The sequence below is a fragment of the Camelus dromedarius genome, chromosome 8, assembly GCF_036321535.1.
Source record: "Camelus dromedarius isolate mCamDro1 chromosome 8, mCamDro1.pat, whole genome shotgun sequence".
Taxonomy (NCBI): Eukaryota; Metazoa; Chordata; class Mammalia; order Artiodactyla; family Camelidae; genus Camelus; species Camelus dromedarius.
In genome coordinates this window covers 68,851,728-68,867,820 of record NC_087443.1, presented here as the reverse complement: position 1 = coordinate 68,867,820, position 16,093 = coordinate 68,851,728, and the positions used below count along the sequence as shown (strand labels likewise).

General features: G+C 38.6%; 1 protein-coding gene across 3 annotated transcripts in view; it reads right to left on the bottom strand.

Moving 5' to 3' along the window:
* TDRD1 (tudor domain containing 1) overlaps nt 1–15,764 on the bottom strand; it is a 30,774-nt gene extending 15,010 nt beyond the window's left edge. For 2 of the 3 annotated variants that reach the window (XM_064488451.1, XM_064488452.1), the window contains exons 1-15: nt 14,481–14,658; nt 14,026–14,083; nt 13,267–13,330; nt 12,354–12,458; nt 11,941–12,123; nt 11,291–11,434; nt 10,580–10,751; nt 9,397–9,483; nt 7,696–7,863; nt 7,469–7,576; nt 6,600–6,770; nt 4,746–4,988; nt 4,258–4,395; nt 1,397–1,507; nt 486–656 (exon numbers count right to left, since the gene is read on the bottom strand). In XM_064488451.1, the coding sequence (XP_064344521.1) occupies nt 486–656; nt 1,397–1,507; nt 4,258–4,395; nt 4,746–4,988; nt 6,600–6,770; nt 7,469–7,576; nt 7,696–7,863; nt 9,397–9,483; nt 10,580–10,751; nt 11,291–11,434; nt 11,941–12,123; nt 12,354–12,458; nt 13,267–13,330; nt 14,026–14,083; nt 14,481–14,490 (1,933 nt within the window). In that variant the 5' untranslated portion in view covers nt 14,491–14,658. Of the gene's footprint in view, nt 1–485; nt 657–1,396; nt 1,508–4,257; nt 4,396–4,745; nt 4,989–6,599; nt 6,771–7,468; nt 7,577–7,695; nt 7,864–9,396; nt 9,484–10,579; nt 10,752–11,290; nt 11,435–11,940; nt 12,124–12,353; nt 12,459–13,266; nt 13,331–14,025; nt 14,132–14,480; nt 14,659–15,640 lie in introns of those variants that run through there. The other variant, XM_064488453.1, reaches the window with a different exon arrangement.
* Nucleotides 15,765–16,093: the final 329 nt, after the last annotated feature.

The following is a 16,093-nucleotide window of genomic DNA, read 5'->3' as shown; positions in this document are numbered from 1 at the left end:
CTTACTCCCCACCACAACCCTATGAAATAGGTACTACCACCTCCCATTATACAGCTCCTCACTCAACCAACCCTCTGTTATTGGCTATTGAGGTTGTTCTGCTATTATTAACAGCAGTGTAATGAATTTCCATGGAGGCGAACTTTGTGAAATTACAAGACTAGTATTTCTTTGGGATAAATTATGACAAGTAAAAATACTAAGATAAAAAGTAGGACTATTTGAGTCTCTTAAGGAATCCTGCAAAATGCCTTCGAAAGAAGGCATCGGTTTTGACCCCCATCACACGTATAGCAGCTGCTTCCCTACACGGACATCAACACTGGACATTCTGACCAGCTTACTAAGCCACGTTTCTAAATTTCATAATATGAAACAGGATCTTCTAACTTAACGCAAAACATTAAAATTACATAAACACTGAGAAGTTTATGTACCGTAAATATCAGAAGACAGTTGAGAAAATTTCTTACTCTGCACTGTACCTGCTAGCCAGCACTGTACCCCTTGAAATGGAAGCTCTAAAAATTCTGATGGGATCATCTGGAGTTCGTCTGCAGCAACCTCTTCAGTGTTTCCATAATCCACAAAACGTACTTTAATGTTTCCAGTTGGTAAGATTTCCTTGACTAAAGCACGATACCAGTTACCGTCACCTAGATTTAAACACAAAGTTTGTAACATGGAATATTTCTCTTCAATTAAGACTTAAGAATTTTACCTTCAGAAAGACCATCTTTTGTCTGAAGTAGCTAATAAATGTGCCCTCTTCCCAGATGACACTTTGTTTTCCATTCAGAAGTCCCTACAAGAATTCTCCAAATTCATTCTTAGAATACCTCCAAAGTTTTTATAGCATCATGTTTTTACATTTACTATAACTTAAAAGACTTCATTCCAATAACCTATCCAATAAGCAGAATATGAAGAGGAGGTAAGACTTAATAAACTTGAACATATTTGTCAAAGTGGAAGACATAACACTCTCACCACTAATGAAAGTGTTTTACTTGTTACTTGGTAAATAACACAAAAATAAATAACAAAAACCTGCAATGAAATTAAGGCGTTTCATCAAATGTATTTTCAAAATAAACATGCACAGGGTGACCAGAATAAACAATGAATCTGTAGTGAACGGGTCTCCCGTTCTTTAGCTCTTAACGTTATCAGAAATTCTGGAAAGAAAAGCATTTGGCAAAGTCTAGGTAAGAAAAGTATCATTTGGAGGCTCCCTGTTACAAAGACAGAAGGAAAAGGCATATCTTAAGCATTCATTTAATTCCGATTATGAAAAATATCTGCTTAAACATCAGGAATACACACTGAAAATGAGGGTTCAATGTCAAGAAATAGAAGATTCTACTGTAGTCAAGACTGCACAACTGCAACTTACCTACAAAAAAAGCACAACAAGGTTGCCCTATTTCTGCCTTAAAATCATTAGGCAACTTCTGCTGGCAATAATCTGCTAGCAATTTGTTCAAATCACTGAGTTTTTTCAGAGCTGAAAACATAACACAACACAGCATTTAATATTTTAAAAACATTCAGAGTAACAGATTTTCCTTTAAAATTGGAAAATGTTTTGATTGTAAAAACTCAGGTACATCCCCAAACAACCATAAAGTACACCAAACGCCTTTCTCTTTTCTTCATTTAAAAATAAGTTGGGCAAGTAAGTCACTGTTCAGTTAATACTCGCGATAAACCCCATACCAACAATTTCCTGGACGCAGTGACGTGGCAATGGCATTGCTGTCGGTACTACAGAGTGAGTTTTGCACGTGGACCAGGAAACAGTGCACAGGCCTGCACAGAAATAAAGTTTACACAAGCTGTCCTAAAGGAGTGTATGTAACCACTAAGTAGATGGCACAGATAGTGTCTGCTAAGGAGATTCAGAGAGGTGAGCTCTGTGTGCTAAAGGTTTCGTAGAGAAATCTGAAGTATGCCTCGTTTGCTAGGAACGGAGACGGCATTCCAGAAGAAATAAACAGCTCTGAGGCAAAGTACCAAACCAAGCGGCCAGATGACACTTGGTGGGAGCAGCGAGGAGTAGAAGGTAAACCATCGAAGACCACCACCAGGGATGTGCTTGGAAAAACACCACCGAGGGGTTTTAAATGCCAAGTAAAGGGATGTGAACACTACAAAAGAAAAATATCTTTGAAATCTGTGGCAAAGGCCCACTGACAGAAATGGAAATTAAATTCTATCGGGTTAGAACTGTCACCTTTCAAATTAGCCAAAATGAGAAAGTTTGAGGACACGCCGCTGGAAACGGTGTGGGCAAGGGCTCTCATGCACTGCTGGTGGGAGTTAGCTTGGCCCACCTCTTGAGGGCGCTCTCTCTCAAGAGCACAGGCACACATATCCTCTGACATATGCCAGTTTTAGCAGTTTGTCCCATGGATATGCTCTCAGAACAAAATCACAGAGCACAAGGATTGTTTTAGTAATAGATGCTTGGAAACACTAATCCTTTAGCTGTCCACACCTGGGTTAAATTAGGATAAAGCCACACGGTGGAATACTATGTGACCATGAAAAAGAATGGGGACAAAATGGCGATGTGGCATCCTGGAATGGACCCGAACAGCAAAAGGCCACCTCTGGAGAAGGACATCTCGCAAACTCCAACTGAAGTCTGGTGTTCGGTTCACAGAAGTTTACCAATGTTGGTCTCTTAATTGTAAGAAACACACCACAACTATGTAAGACGTTAACTCTAGAGGAAGCTAGGTGAAGGGTATACAGGAACTCTCTGTACCATCTTTGCAACTTTTCCACAAATCTGAAATTATTCCAAAATTTAAAAAGTGTATTTTAAAAAGAATGGAGGAAACACTATGTGAGCTGATATCCAGGATATACTGGGAGAAAAAAGTCAAAGTGCAAAAATTATTTACAGTGTCTTATCATTTACGCCTACATGAAAAGGAAGGAATATATACATTCATACAAACATGTGTATAGCATACTTCTGAAAAGATGCTAAGAAAATTGAGAAAAGGAATTGGAAGGATATTTAGAAACTGAGAAGAGGAACTGGGAAACTTACTTTCCATATATATACTCTTCCGTAACTTTTAAATTTTGTACCATATGCTTGTATAATCACTTGTGAAAATTAAAACATAATTTAAATATTTTAAAATTTTATCCTATATGAAACAGCAGCCTATCTACCAGACAATTCTGAATGAAGGGATGACAAATCTCAGAAACTGAGAGAAACTTAGTTATCTAGCTTAAGGTCCTCAATTAACAGAGAGAAAACCCCAAATTTAGAGAAGTTAAAAATCAACAATGCTCACCAGAATGGCTCAAGAGAGCAAGATGGAAAATACAAAGTGTTTTGTGAGGATGTGGAGCAACCAGAACTCTCAAACTGACAACCGTTCTGATCATTTCGGAAAAGTTTTGGCATTCATTGATTAAAGCTGAAAATATACATATTCTTTAAGATTTGGCCAGTAACTTCATTCCCAGGTATATGTTCAATGGAAATGCATGCACACGTGCGATAAATTTGTATGAGAATGTTCATACCAACATCATTTTATAGCTCAGAACTAGAAGCAACCCAAATATCCAACAGTGGAAAGGAACAATCAATCGCAGTACATTCATACAATAATGCACGTTGCTCACTATGCAGTAGCAACAACAAAAAAACCAAGCTACAGCCACATGTAAAAATGGGCGAAACTCACAAACAGCATGAAAAAAAGCAACAAGGCACAGAAGAGTAATACTGAATGATTCCATTCATATAAAGTTCAAAAATGGGAAAAATAATCTATGCTATTATCAGAAGGCAAGGTAGTATTTACTTTTGAAAGAAAGACATGGTAGTGATTGCAGGAGACAAGAAGGAAACTTCTGAGTTACTGGTAATGTTTTATTTCTTGACCTAGATGTTGGTTACACAAGCGTTTTAACTTTGGGCTCGTTTGTTACGCTGTACTCTTATTTATGCACTTATCTATACATATGTTACATTTCAATGAAATCAACAATTAAGATTTTTCAAAAGTGAATTTAGAGGACATTCTGTGAAATCTAAAGGGGTTTAAAAACAGAGACTGTTGAAAACAGAAATAATGGCTTTACATGGAATAAAAGGCCAAGTATAGCCCAATCTTTCTTGGAAGTACAAATGCTCACCTGGCCCTCACCACCCAGCATCTTGCCTTATCTATGCCAGTGTATTTTGTAAAAAGAGACTTAAAATGAGAAGACTCAACTTACCATCCTCTTTAAGCACATGGCAGTAAAACTCTCCAGGACTATACATCATACAGACAACAACATCTACTGTTTCATCAACGGCAAGTTCAACCCATGTCCACTCCAACGGACTCACTTTTGCTTCTACACCCAAGGGAACTGTGAAAATAAATGGACATTTTGCAAAACAAATAGCCAGAGTGGGGAGTGGGAGGTGAGGCTGCTGAAGGATCTGTTTTTGAAGAACTGAATTTCCAATTACTTTCTTAGTGACTTTACAGGAAAGATAATCAGTCTTAGAATTAACCATCACTACCTCACTAAATCTCAAATTTTCAGATTCACATTTCTGATCGATCTTCAGCTGACTCAAATGCACTCTTCTGATGGATGCTTGATTTAAAAAGACAGAAGGCACTCATCAATTCTTTTTGAAAGTACGAGAACCCACATGTTCACAAAGCCATCTGAACTCCAGCATCACGTCATCTGGTAGACAATTTACTTACCATCAGTTTCCTTCACGTCACCGGGCTTATCTGCCACCACCCCCTTGTTCCCCACAGCAAAGCCTGTGTCGATGAGCACTCTGGTGACACTGATGTGAGGTGTCACGGACCGATCTATCAGCTCCACCAGGGAACTGTTTTCCAGCTTGTCCACCACTTTCACTGTCATCATTTTGTTCTGTACAATATTTTTCATCAGACAAATAGCTTCTGGAGTCCAAATTCCTAATGATGGCTTTACTCCTAACAAAGAATTTTTAAAAGAACATTAAAATATGTCTTATCTCACAAGCATTTAGAAATTTAGCTCCTAATTTCCACAAAGCTAAACAAGGAATCTATGACAAACACTGGAACCAGAAAGTCCCATCTGAGAAGGATTTTCTAAACATGAAAATGAAAGCAAAATCACACAGAAAAAGTCTGTGAAAAGCTTCTGTACTTCTATGCAAACAAACCATCATAAATCCACAGATGTGAAATGTCCTGAGGTTAGTGGCAGAGGCAGCCTGGAATGCTAGCATTAACCACAAATGGGCACAAGAGATCTCAGCGGGTGATAAAAATGTTCCAAAACTGGATTATGGTGATGGCTGTACAACTTACCACATTTACCAAAAATCACTGAATGGCATAGCTAAAAACAGTGATTTTTATGATATATAAATTATATTTCAGTAAGGTTGTTAAGAAAAGCATAAACAAAAGTATGAAACAATCCAGGAAGAAGCACCAGTCTTTTACGCTGACGCTGACACGTGAAACATCTGCAGCATCTACTGAAGGGGCACTTACAAATGCGCCTTTAGGAATCAACAACCCCTGAGTTATGCCTGGTCATTTCACAAAACTAAGAGCCAAGTAACCTACAAAAAAAGGTCCAGTCTCACAGGTAATGAAGCAAATTAAAACGATTTAGTTTTTAGGTGATCAAAACTGGCCAAGGTGAAATAATACGGAAATACCTATTTCGTGCACCGTGTGAAGGAAGTGACTCCCTCCTGCATTTCTGGTAGGTGTGGGAACTAGTTCCATCCCTTCTAGAGAACAGGCTGTAATACGTACCACAAACATGAAAAGGAGCGTCCCCACTGGCGACTTTCCTAAGGAATCTGACACCTGATACCCACTGACACCAATCTTCTTTAAAAAATTAATTTTAAAAAATTGAAGTATATTCAGTTTACCTTAGTGTCAGGTGTACACCATAGTGATCCAGTATTTTTTATAATTATACTTCAATTTAAGTTACTATAAAATACTGGCTATTTTCCCTATGCTGTACTACATAGTCTTACAGCTTCTTTATTTTATACAGAGTAACCTGCAGCTCTTTCTAAGGAAATGACATTGGATAGGTTGTGAAATGTAGTTAAAAGAACACTGACAGTAGAAAAAATTGGAAATATCCTTGATAACTGAATATTAGTTAAACTATGGTACATCTGAATGAAAGTTGTAGAAACCAATCTTTTAAGATGGAAAGAAATGCCTGCTCCCAGTGGAACATGTAACATATACAATAACTTCTAAGCATAAGATCATAATGTTCTTATTGTTTTTAAAAGCAGGTTTCCCCCTACTTCATGCAATTAAGAGGCTTCTGAGATATTTACTGATAATGCAGAATCTATAAATAACAAAAAGAATATTCCGTTTCATACACATAGGCACATCCTATTTTATTACAGATAGCCAGTCACTTGTATGTCCTAAAAGTTCTACTAAGGGTTGTTCTTACACTAAGGTAAGTTTACATCTAAACACATTCCTTGATCTACTCACTAATTTTGATTCTAATGCTGCTCCTTGAGGTTTCAGTATTTTAATATGGGAACCATAAAAATCACATACCTGCCAGCACACACTTGATAGCTTGCATTGGCAACTCCAACAACTTTGGAGTTATGGGACAAAGTCTTGTCAAACTGAGGATTTCGAAGTTTCCATAGTCTACGTATCCGATCAGCACAGACTCCTCAGAAGCATAGGCCAGGACGGAGGCACGGTACCACTGTCCGTCCTCTAAAAAGGGACAGACTGAATCTCAGATGATCTTCCAAGGAAGATATAAACACACACTTTTCCTCCCCAGTTTAGATGGTCATTTGGAGACACTACTTTAATGTAACATCGAGCTTTACTGAACAATGTACACTTATTCAACACTGTGACTTATCAGAAGGCTTCAACTCCTAAAATGTCACCTTTACTCATCCATTACTGGATGATTCACGCCGTGTGCTGTCATTATTTATTTACGTGCTTTGTCTCCCTAGTAGACAGACAGACATTCATTAGGATAGAGAACACAACCTGGTCACCTCAATGGATCAATTTTAGAATTGTCCCTGGCAGGACCAGTCAACCAGACTCCACCAACCAAGCAATCGATTTACCAGAGGCCTACTTGTAGCTCCCCTTCTGCGAGGCCACTGGACCTCCCTGCAGCAGAGAACTGAGCCCAGTCATCAGAGAGCCATCATCTGTGCAGGTACAGCAGCCATGACAACTCTGTGCCTCCAGGCCCTCTTGTTATTCCAAAGAAAACTGGCCAAGACATGACCCTGGGAGGATCCGGATTCACATCCTGATGTGAAATCACTGCTGGTGCACTTCACTACTCAAATTTCAAATGCAGCCATCCAATGTAAACTGAAGACTGTTTCACCTGCTGTTACTTAATTATAGGTAAGAAATTCATTAACACTCTCCTTCCTTACCTGAGAACTGAGCACAGCAGACATCACCAATGGTCGGATAAAAATCTGACCGTGGAGACACCTGACCACAGTACTTGCTAAGTGATGCCTGGAGTTCAGCCAGCTTATCTGTAGATAAAGATCACATCTTAAACAAAAGGAATACAAGCCTACACAGTATCTGCATTTTTGTATGCTGAATCTCTCAAAGTATGCTACCCTGATAGCACAAATCAAGATTTACTTACGCCCACTTTGTAGCTGTTGACAGAAGAAGTCTTCTGGAGTCTGAATGTGGGCAACCACACCACAGAACTCATCACCTACATTCAAAGTCAACACTTTGGGGATTAGGTCACTTCTGTCTACAACAATTTTGTTTTCAGCTGTCATTTTCCCAACATCTTCGAGATCACCTTATCAGAAAACAGAAAAATAAACCATTTTGGTTTCATTAACCCAACTTTCCAGCTTTTCAGCTGCTCTTTCAAACCTCCTGGCCCTCATACATGCTGTTCTTTTTTTCCTGGAACCTGTTTCCAATCCCCCAACAACCTGAGTGCTTTCTGCTCGGTATGGGGTCACTGGGAAACACTCCTCTCCCAGTCTGGGTCAGGTGCCCTTCCCAGGGACCCCCGCACTCTGCACTCCTGCTGTCAAGCATTGTATGATCTCTTCTCTAGGTGTCTGCACTGCCCACAGAGCACCCTCCCCGATGGTACCTCCATAGTCCTGGTGAAGCAGAGATGGCCGGGTGGATTCGTTCCTTCCACCAACCCCTCTGCAGCATCTGCTACTGCTGACGACTTCCAGAACACTTACTCTTCTGTTATCCTGGCAGCACTATCCCTGTTCTTTTTCCACCTCTCCAATCACAGCTTCTCACTTGACATCATGGGTCCCAGGTTCACCTCCCTCACTTTTTCCTCACTTCACTCTCTCCCTAAGACACCACCATTATTGATGGTTTCAACCATGACTACTTTTAGACCAGAAAGTATTGGGTTTTCCCCTCCAGATGGCAAAACACTACTGAGAGCTTTTCAGCAGAGCTGTCACACTAAGATTTCTGTTTTAGGGATTTCACATAGGCAGTACTGTAAGAATACAGACAGGACACCAAAGATAAATTGGAAGGGTTTTGCAATTACCCTTGAATGATAAGGATTCCTGAACCAGAAAAATGGTAGGAAAAAACTTATTTTAAAGGAAGGAAAAAAAAATGCTACTTAGGAAGGAGAATCAATAAAGACCTGGCAATCAATCAGACAGGGTAAAGGATGGGAGCTGAGGAATAAGGAAGATTTAAGGATGACTCAAGTCTGTTTATGCGACAGGATGTGACCATTCACACCACCATTAATCTGGCAATCACCTCTGAACGAATGAGCCAAAGACAATGAAGTATATCTACACCTAAAGTAATTGGCAAAAAGCAAAGGGGAAAGCAGACTGCAAAAAACAACATCACAAGATTAAGCAAACAGACAATAACATGCCGATAGCAAAACTTCTTGGTTCTCTTGTTAGACCAAATGAAAAACTACACAATTAAACAAGAAAAAACTTAAGAAACACCATCCTACCAGAACAGAATGTTATAACCCTATTTTTTTAATTGCTGGAATATGAGGGAAGAGGGAAAAACAAATCAAACTAAGGAAATGATAGCCAAAAATCCCTCAATCCAAACTGTCTTGACATTTAGTACTTTATGATCTCTGATAATTATCAAGTTAAGGATCAATCAGGAAGACAGGGAAGGAGGACAAGCAGGGAAGGCAGATTAAAAATAATATACTCCCAAATTTAAAAGTATCATCCTCCTTACACAAAGTTTATAAACAGTGTGATAGTTGTGTCTTTTTTGTTTTGTAGAGAAATATAATATGTTCTTTTTTGTTTCGTAGACAATATACTATACATTCAATATTAATCTGTATACTCACTTGAATCTGCACTTTGCTTCTTAGAATTTTGTCCCTTGGGTTTCAAGCCATATCCCATTTCTATGAGCACGTGGTCTAACAGTTTTCCTAAAAGTGATTAAGAAAACACAGTTCCACTGAGATATGTATTATACCAAGTATTGGAGGAAAAGCATAAACACAAAATAAATGAATCATAATCACATGATTTACAGATTACAGCTATTAATATCCTGGCATATTCCTCACTAGCTCAGTTTCTATGTGCAAAATATAGTTAGTTAATGCTCAGTTTTAAAAATTGAGGCAAAATTCCCATCATCGCTAGACAGAAAACTAAATAAAAAATTTTACTTAAAAATTCTGAATAAAATAACATGAAAGATTTAGTTACCACCTCACTGGCATGCTTAGAATGAGCACGATTTACGAGAAAGAGTAAATCTAAGACCTAAGACTACTTCATCTCAGATGTAAAGGATGGCTGACCCAAGGGTGAACCAGCAGCCACGGAAACTCCAGGTTCCGTGAAACAGCATCCAAAGCTCCAGTCACATCGTGGAACACAACCAGCAAAGAAACAAAAGACAGAGACTGCATACTTAATTTCACACCAGGATTAACTACATTTTCTACCAAGTCACCAACCAGCCATGATGGGTCTTAGAAAGCAGAAGAGTAATAACACCTCGGAAACCAAGAGGCAAAGATAAGCACACTGGGAGAGGTCACTTTTCAAATACGCTCAAAGCTAGAAGGGAAGAACTGATTCCAAACTGTTTCCATTTCCACAACCTAAATACTATGTGCCTGTGGTCTTAAGGCTAACCAAGTGCAGGTCTGCGAAGGCTGTTCAAAGAAAAAGCACTCATGAGGACAGACAAATGCACAGAGAAATTCCTGAATTTTCCCCATAAATGAGCAGAGATCAGGACTAGGTCCTATAATGGCTATGTTAAAAGCGTGATGCAATTTCCCCACACTAAGTCTAGTTCTAGCCTTTCAGTCCACCCAATTCTACAAACCCGACCTTGTCTCTGACGAACTACCAACTGCCAAGAGCAGAGCCACGGCCATATTCTCAGTTACAATCTGAGTGACTCCACAGCACAGCTGACCTGGTCTCACTCCATGTTTCTGTTTCTTCTCTGAGTAACTGATGGAGACTAAGGAACATATTAAGTGTTCCAGACTCAGATCTTACCTGAACTTGTCAGCATCACATCCACAGCAAAGGTAACCACTTCCTCGCTGAAGATGTCCACAATCTTTACACAGCAGAACTGCTCCATTAACAGTGACTTAATAGTTGTGATACAATCATTGCTCCAACTCCCCTCTGCTGGGATAACATTGGCCACAAAGCATTTTATGGCCTGAAAGATTTTACACAAGTTACTAAAAAAATTAGTGTTTGAAAATGACTTTTTTCTAATTAACTATGTAAAGATTTTTTAAAGATAATATATTTCATGCTGAAAATTATCAAGCACTAACCAAATAAGTAATTTTATCAATAATTATTTGCCTTCCTTGATACTTCATCCACAATGCTTTTCCTTTTGGGACTTAAAGCCTGAGAAATTCTTGAAAGGATAGTAATTATCCCTCAAACATAAACTGAAGTTGCTTCCAAGTAACGTAATAAATATAGAAACGATTGTTTTTAAAGAGCAGATTGATAAAATGTCCCTAAAAATGCTAAGTTTCTCACCTGAGGCGGCACATAACCAAATAAGGCCTAATAAAATGGCACCAAGAAAGCCCATAGTGTTTCTCTGCATTGTAAAAGATGTAATAGGTACTTTTCCATAAAAACCATGGCAATAGAACACACAAATATTGTGTGCATCAAAACATTAAAAACAGCTCCTTTGGGACATTACTAGGAATTTACAAAGTAAAAGAGACTTACACAAGGAGGAAACAAATCAATGTTTCTGTTTAGTTGGTGAATGCTGTTTACTGGAATTACTTCCTCATTTCCATAATCAATATACAAGACCTGTGCCTTCTTCTGTAGCACATCAACGTCCTGTATTAATACTCTGTTCCAGGTCTGCAAGTGAAACATAACGGAACTCTGCTTCCAAACAGCATTTCACAAACTTAGGTTTAAAAACTCTCAACTAATCTACAGAACATGCGAAGGACATCTACTGTTCTGTTCTGAGGTACTCAGTGAACAAGTTAACTTACTTTCTTAAGAATCTGGCTAAGAGACCCCTGGATGTGCTTATTCTAGGGTCCTTTACTATGCACACCTATCCCCAGGTTGGTGTAGCCCAGGAGATGCTGTGACACACTGATCCCTCAGCCACACAAACAAACACAAACTCCAGTCAGTGTCCCAGCCCTGAGGAGCTACAGAAACAGCCGGAGAGGCACGGGGCAGGGAGTGAGTAACTGGGAGGACCTTCCAGGTCTGACTGAGAAGAGACAGAGGAGAGTGGCCAGAGCCTCATTTCAGGTCACTAATGCATCATTAAAAGCTCTGGTGTCAAGTTGGTAGGACCAAAGTAAATTAAAACGTCTTATTAAATAATTCATTTCATTAGGAGCTACCTGATCAACGGTGTACTTGGCAACACAAACTTCCCCCTTCACAGGGATATAATCTTCTTCATGCACCTTATTTGCATATGTTTCCTTTAAGCTCGCGGAGAGTTGGTTCATGCATTCTAAAACTTCTGAAGAATATAACTGCACATAAAAGTCACTTGGGTGTTTGAATTCAGTAACTGCACCCTTTCAAAGACAGAAAAGTTGTAATAATTTGCTTAGAACACAGCAAATATGAATTACTTACAGCTTTATAACAGCATACAAAAATTGCTGTTGACTGTTTTTGCAATCTTCATCAATTTCAGTTATATTCTGTACCTATCTTATAAACTCAAATTAAACACAAGAAACAAGGAAATAAAAATCTATGGTTCTTTGGATCCCTATCTATAGAAATTAAACAATCCAAATACCTTTATTTCCATGGTTTTGCTGAGTTGTAGGCTTCTCAAATCAGAAAACATTATTTTATCAGCACCAAGGGCTTTTTCTTTAGTAACTCCAAGAGGACAGTCTCTCTGGTTCAAAAAAAAAAACCACATAAGTGAGTTACTGACAAGCACGTGTTTAAATGATACTGTGGCCACTATTTGCTAGAATTGAGGCCAAAACAGCCTGATTCTCAGGCTTGAGTAAGAGTGTAGAGAAATAGTGTACATCTTCAAGAATCACTAAAACTTACTGTCCATAGGCAGTGTGCACAGAACTGGAGTCACTCAAGAATTAGGCCATAATGGTGATGACAATGTTGTTTATTTAAAAAAAAAAAAGGAGGGAGGGAGAGTAGTGTTTTAAGTTTGGACTTACTAATGCATACATACATTTTTATGGGAATGGATTTTCTTTTGAACGTAGAAGCCTGGACCAAGGCTAAAATTCTTTTATAAATATGAGTTGGAGATAATCGATGTTTTTCAGGTTATGAATGACTCTGCCCACATAGTTATCTAGATGGAAGAAAGGTATTATGCTCCTTAGATGGCAGGCCCTGGTAGAATCCAGTACACAACGCTGGAGAACATGTGCATGCAGGGACTAGGAAGAAAGGACTCCACCAGCAGTGCACCTACACGGAGACACGGTCATCTCAAGTCCTTTCTGGAAAAAGGCTGGGCATAAGCAACTCTCATAAACCTCCCAACAGTCACCAAATCAATCACTAGGGTGTAGAGATTTACTCAACAGGAAACTGGTTTTTAAATAAACACTGGTGCAAGGTAGAAACAAGCCATAAATATTTTATTTAGCTTAAGTCCTCTTAATTCAAAATAAAGGGAGTCATTAAAAATTTGCCCTGAAGGCAAAGAAAGAGTAAATATATCATACCTCGTCTTTCACGTCCACATTCTTCGTTTCAAAAGGTGATTTATTATCCTCAAGTTTGTGGAAACTGAAATAAAGCAACTGATTAAAATACTTACAGCACAGAGCCAAGTAGGAGCAGGGGTCACAATTACATTAAATTCTCAATCAGCAAAATCCAGGAAGAGTAAAACAGCTTCTTTCAGAGAAAATCACAGTTGTAACAGAGTAAAACAACCCTATGCTGGCCAAGCAATGGTCTGCCACTTCCTAATGAAAGGAACACGGCCATAATCTTCAAGCCTCAGTTTCCTCATCTGCAAAATGGAAATATCCCTACATTACCTAAAACAAGAGTTCTGAGGACCAAATGAGGCTGCACAAGTGAAACTGCTCTGTAAACTGGTAAGTAGCATGAAAGTAAGATTTATGTATTTTAAATTCAAAATTCAAGAAGCCTGTGAGAGTTCCACCTTATTAAAATCCAGAGAAGTATACATACAATAGAAATAATGCATTCTAAAGCTCTAATCACTAGAAGAAAAAATTACTTAAGGTTTTAACTCCTAATATGTACTATTTAATAAAATTATATTCATGAAAACTTCTGTTTGTAGAGCTGTTCACTTCTGATTTGTACGCTTTGTTATACCTCAATAAATAAGTAAAAAGTAGTAACTTTTATGTAATTATGGCCTGCTTGCCTGATTTGATCCTTATACCACCAAAACAAAAAAGTATTTTAAAATATTCCCTGATGAATTAAAAACAAATCACACTTACTTTTGCTGAACAGGCTTGCACACGATGCTGTGGGCCGACCAGTCCCGCCTCTGGCACGCTATGGAGCAGTAGTATGTCTGCTTGCACTGGGAACACCTCAGAGACCCTACAGAGCACGGCCCACCAGGTCACTGAAGTTTTATTCCAAGTATTTGTTGCCAAGAGCAAGACACTTTCAAAGACCAGACGTATAAACACCATTCTATTAATCATATCAAGGAGATTATTTGAAGAGGATTATGCTGTTTATGATTAGGTGTTAAGATTAAATTTTAAAGCTCTCTTGAAATGCAGAGAAAGGGGAATGCCAAGATGAAAATGAGAGGGAGGACGGACTGGAGACACAACTGGCTTTCCTGAAGCAGAGCCCAGAACGCACATTATAAAGGGAACAATCATCGAAAGAGAAAATCTGCGGTGGTGAAAACAGACGTGTGCAAGCAGACACAGCTTACCTTGTGCCATTTAAAAAGTACAAAACAAAAACCAGTGAAGAGAATCATACCTAGAAAAACTCAGGAAGTTTTTGAAATGAAGTTTAGAAAAATCCCATCAGTATTCAGGCAGAAGAAAACAAGCTGTCTAAAAAACAAAAACAAAAAACACATAAAGAAACAACAAAACTGGGCTGGCCTTGAGTGCCTCTACTCTAAAAGAAATAGAAAAAAGAGAGCTAAATATCCAAACAGCCAGTAAGTACATGGAAACCCTTCAAGATCATTGATCATGAGGGAAATGCAAATTAAAACCACTAAGAAATACCACTACACACCCACGAGAAGGACTAATATTAGAAGAACTGAAAACACCAAATGTTGACGAAGATGTGGAGCAACCAGAACTCATTACCAGGGGAAATATAAAATGAGACAGCTACGTTGGAAAATGGTTTGGCTTTTTCTTATAAAGTTAACGTATACCTATCTTTTGACTCAGCAATTCTACTCCCAGGTATGCACCCAAAAGAAATGAGAACATCTCCATACAAAAACATGTAATAATGTGTACAGAGCTCTATTCATAATAACCCAAAGCTGGACACAAGCAAAATGTTCAACAACAGAACAGATAAACAAATTGTGGTACCACCCAATGGAATGCTACCCAGCCCAGCGACAAAGAAAAAAATAATTAGTGTACATGCAGCCACACAGAATAAATTCAGAAATATTCTCTACATAGAAAAAGCTTTACACAAAAGAGTCCACACTGTATGATTCCATTTACAAAAAATTCTGTAACTGGAAAAAATTAATTTATGGTAAAAAAAACAGTGGTTGCCTTTAGGCGGGTCTAGTGCCTGGGAAGGGACATGAGGGAACTTTCTGAGAAGATGGAAATATTCTTTATCTTGATTAGGGTATGAGTCTGTGCATATAAATGCATGTAAGTTTTATCTCAAAAAAAGTATAAAAAATAATCAAGTAAAGAAGCAGGAAGAGTGGGAAGATATGGATGAACAAGAATGGCAGGATGCTGGTAGCTGCTAAGCTGAAGAATGGGTATGCGTGTATATATACTCTTCTGTTTAATTTCATGTTTTATGTAATAAAAATATTTTTCAAATGTGTAGAGGAGTAATTCAGCAGACATCTGGCAGGAGCAATATGCTTACCAAACAGTCCACAGCAATGGCAGGTTGTCGACCGAAGAGGAGGTCCCACGGAGCTGAAGAATGCTGGACTGTTTATAGACAATGAATTCTCAACCACTTTGTGTACTTTTTTCGATTTTGCAGGAATAACACTATTGCCAGGCTTCTATTATGAAAAGAAAATAGCAATATTAAAACTTGGTAATAAAGCTTTTTTTTTTTAAAGTACTAGATTTGGGATTTCCTCTTCTTAGAAGATAAAATAGATGTACTTTTCCTTACTCCTCCCATTAAGTACAAGGGAAAAGCCTGGGCTTAGATGTAGAACAGTGGCTCTGAAGGAACGCAGCAGACCGGCTAGGAACCCTGAGACCCAGAGAAGGACACGGTGATGAGTCTCCAGAGATTTCTTTCTGTCTCATATACCCCAGATGGGGTGCTGGAGAAGCCAGCAATCCAGCAATGCCAAAAGGC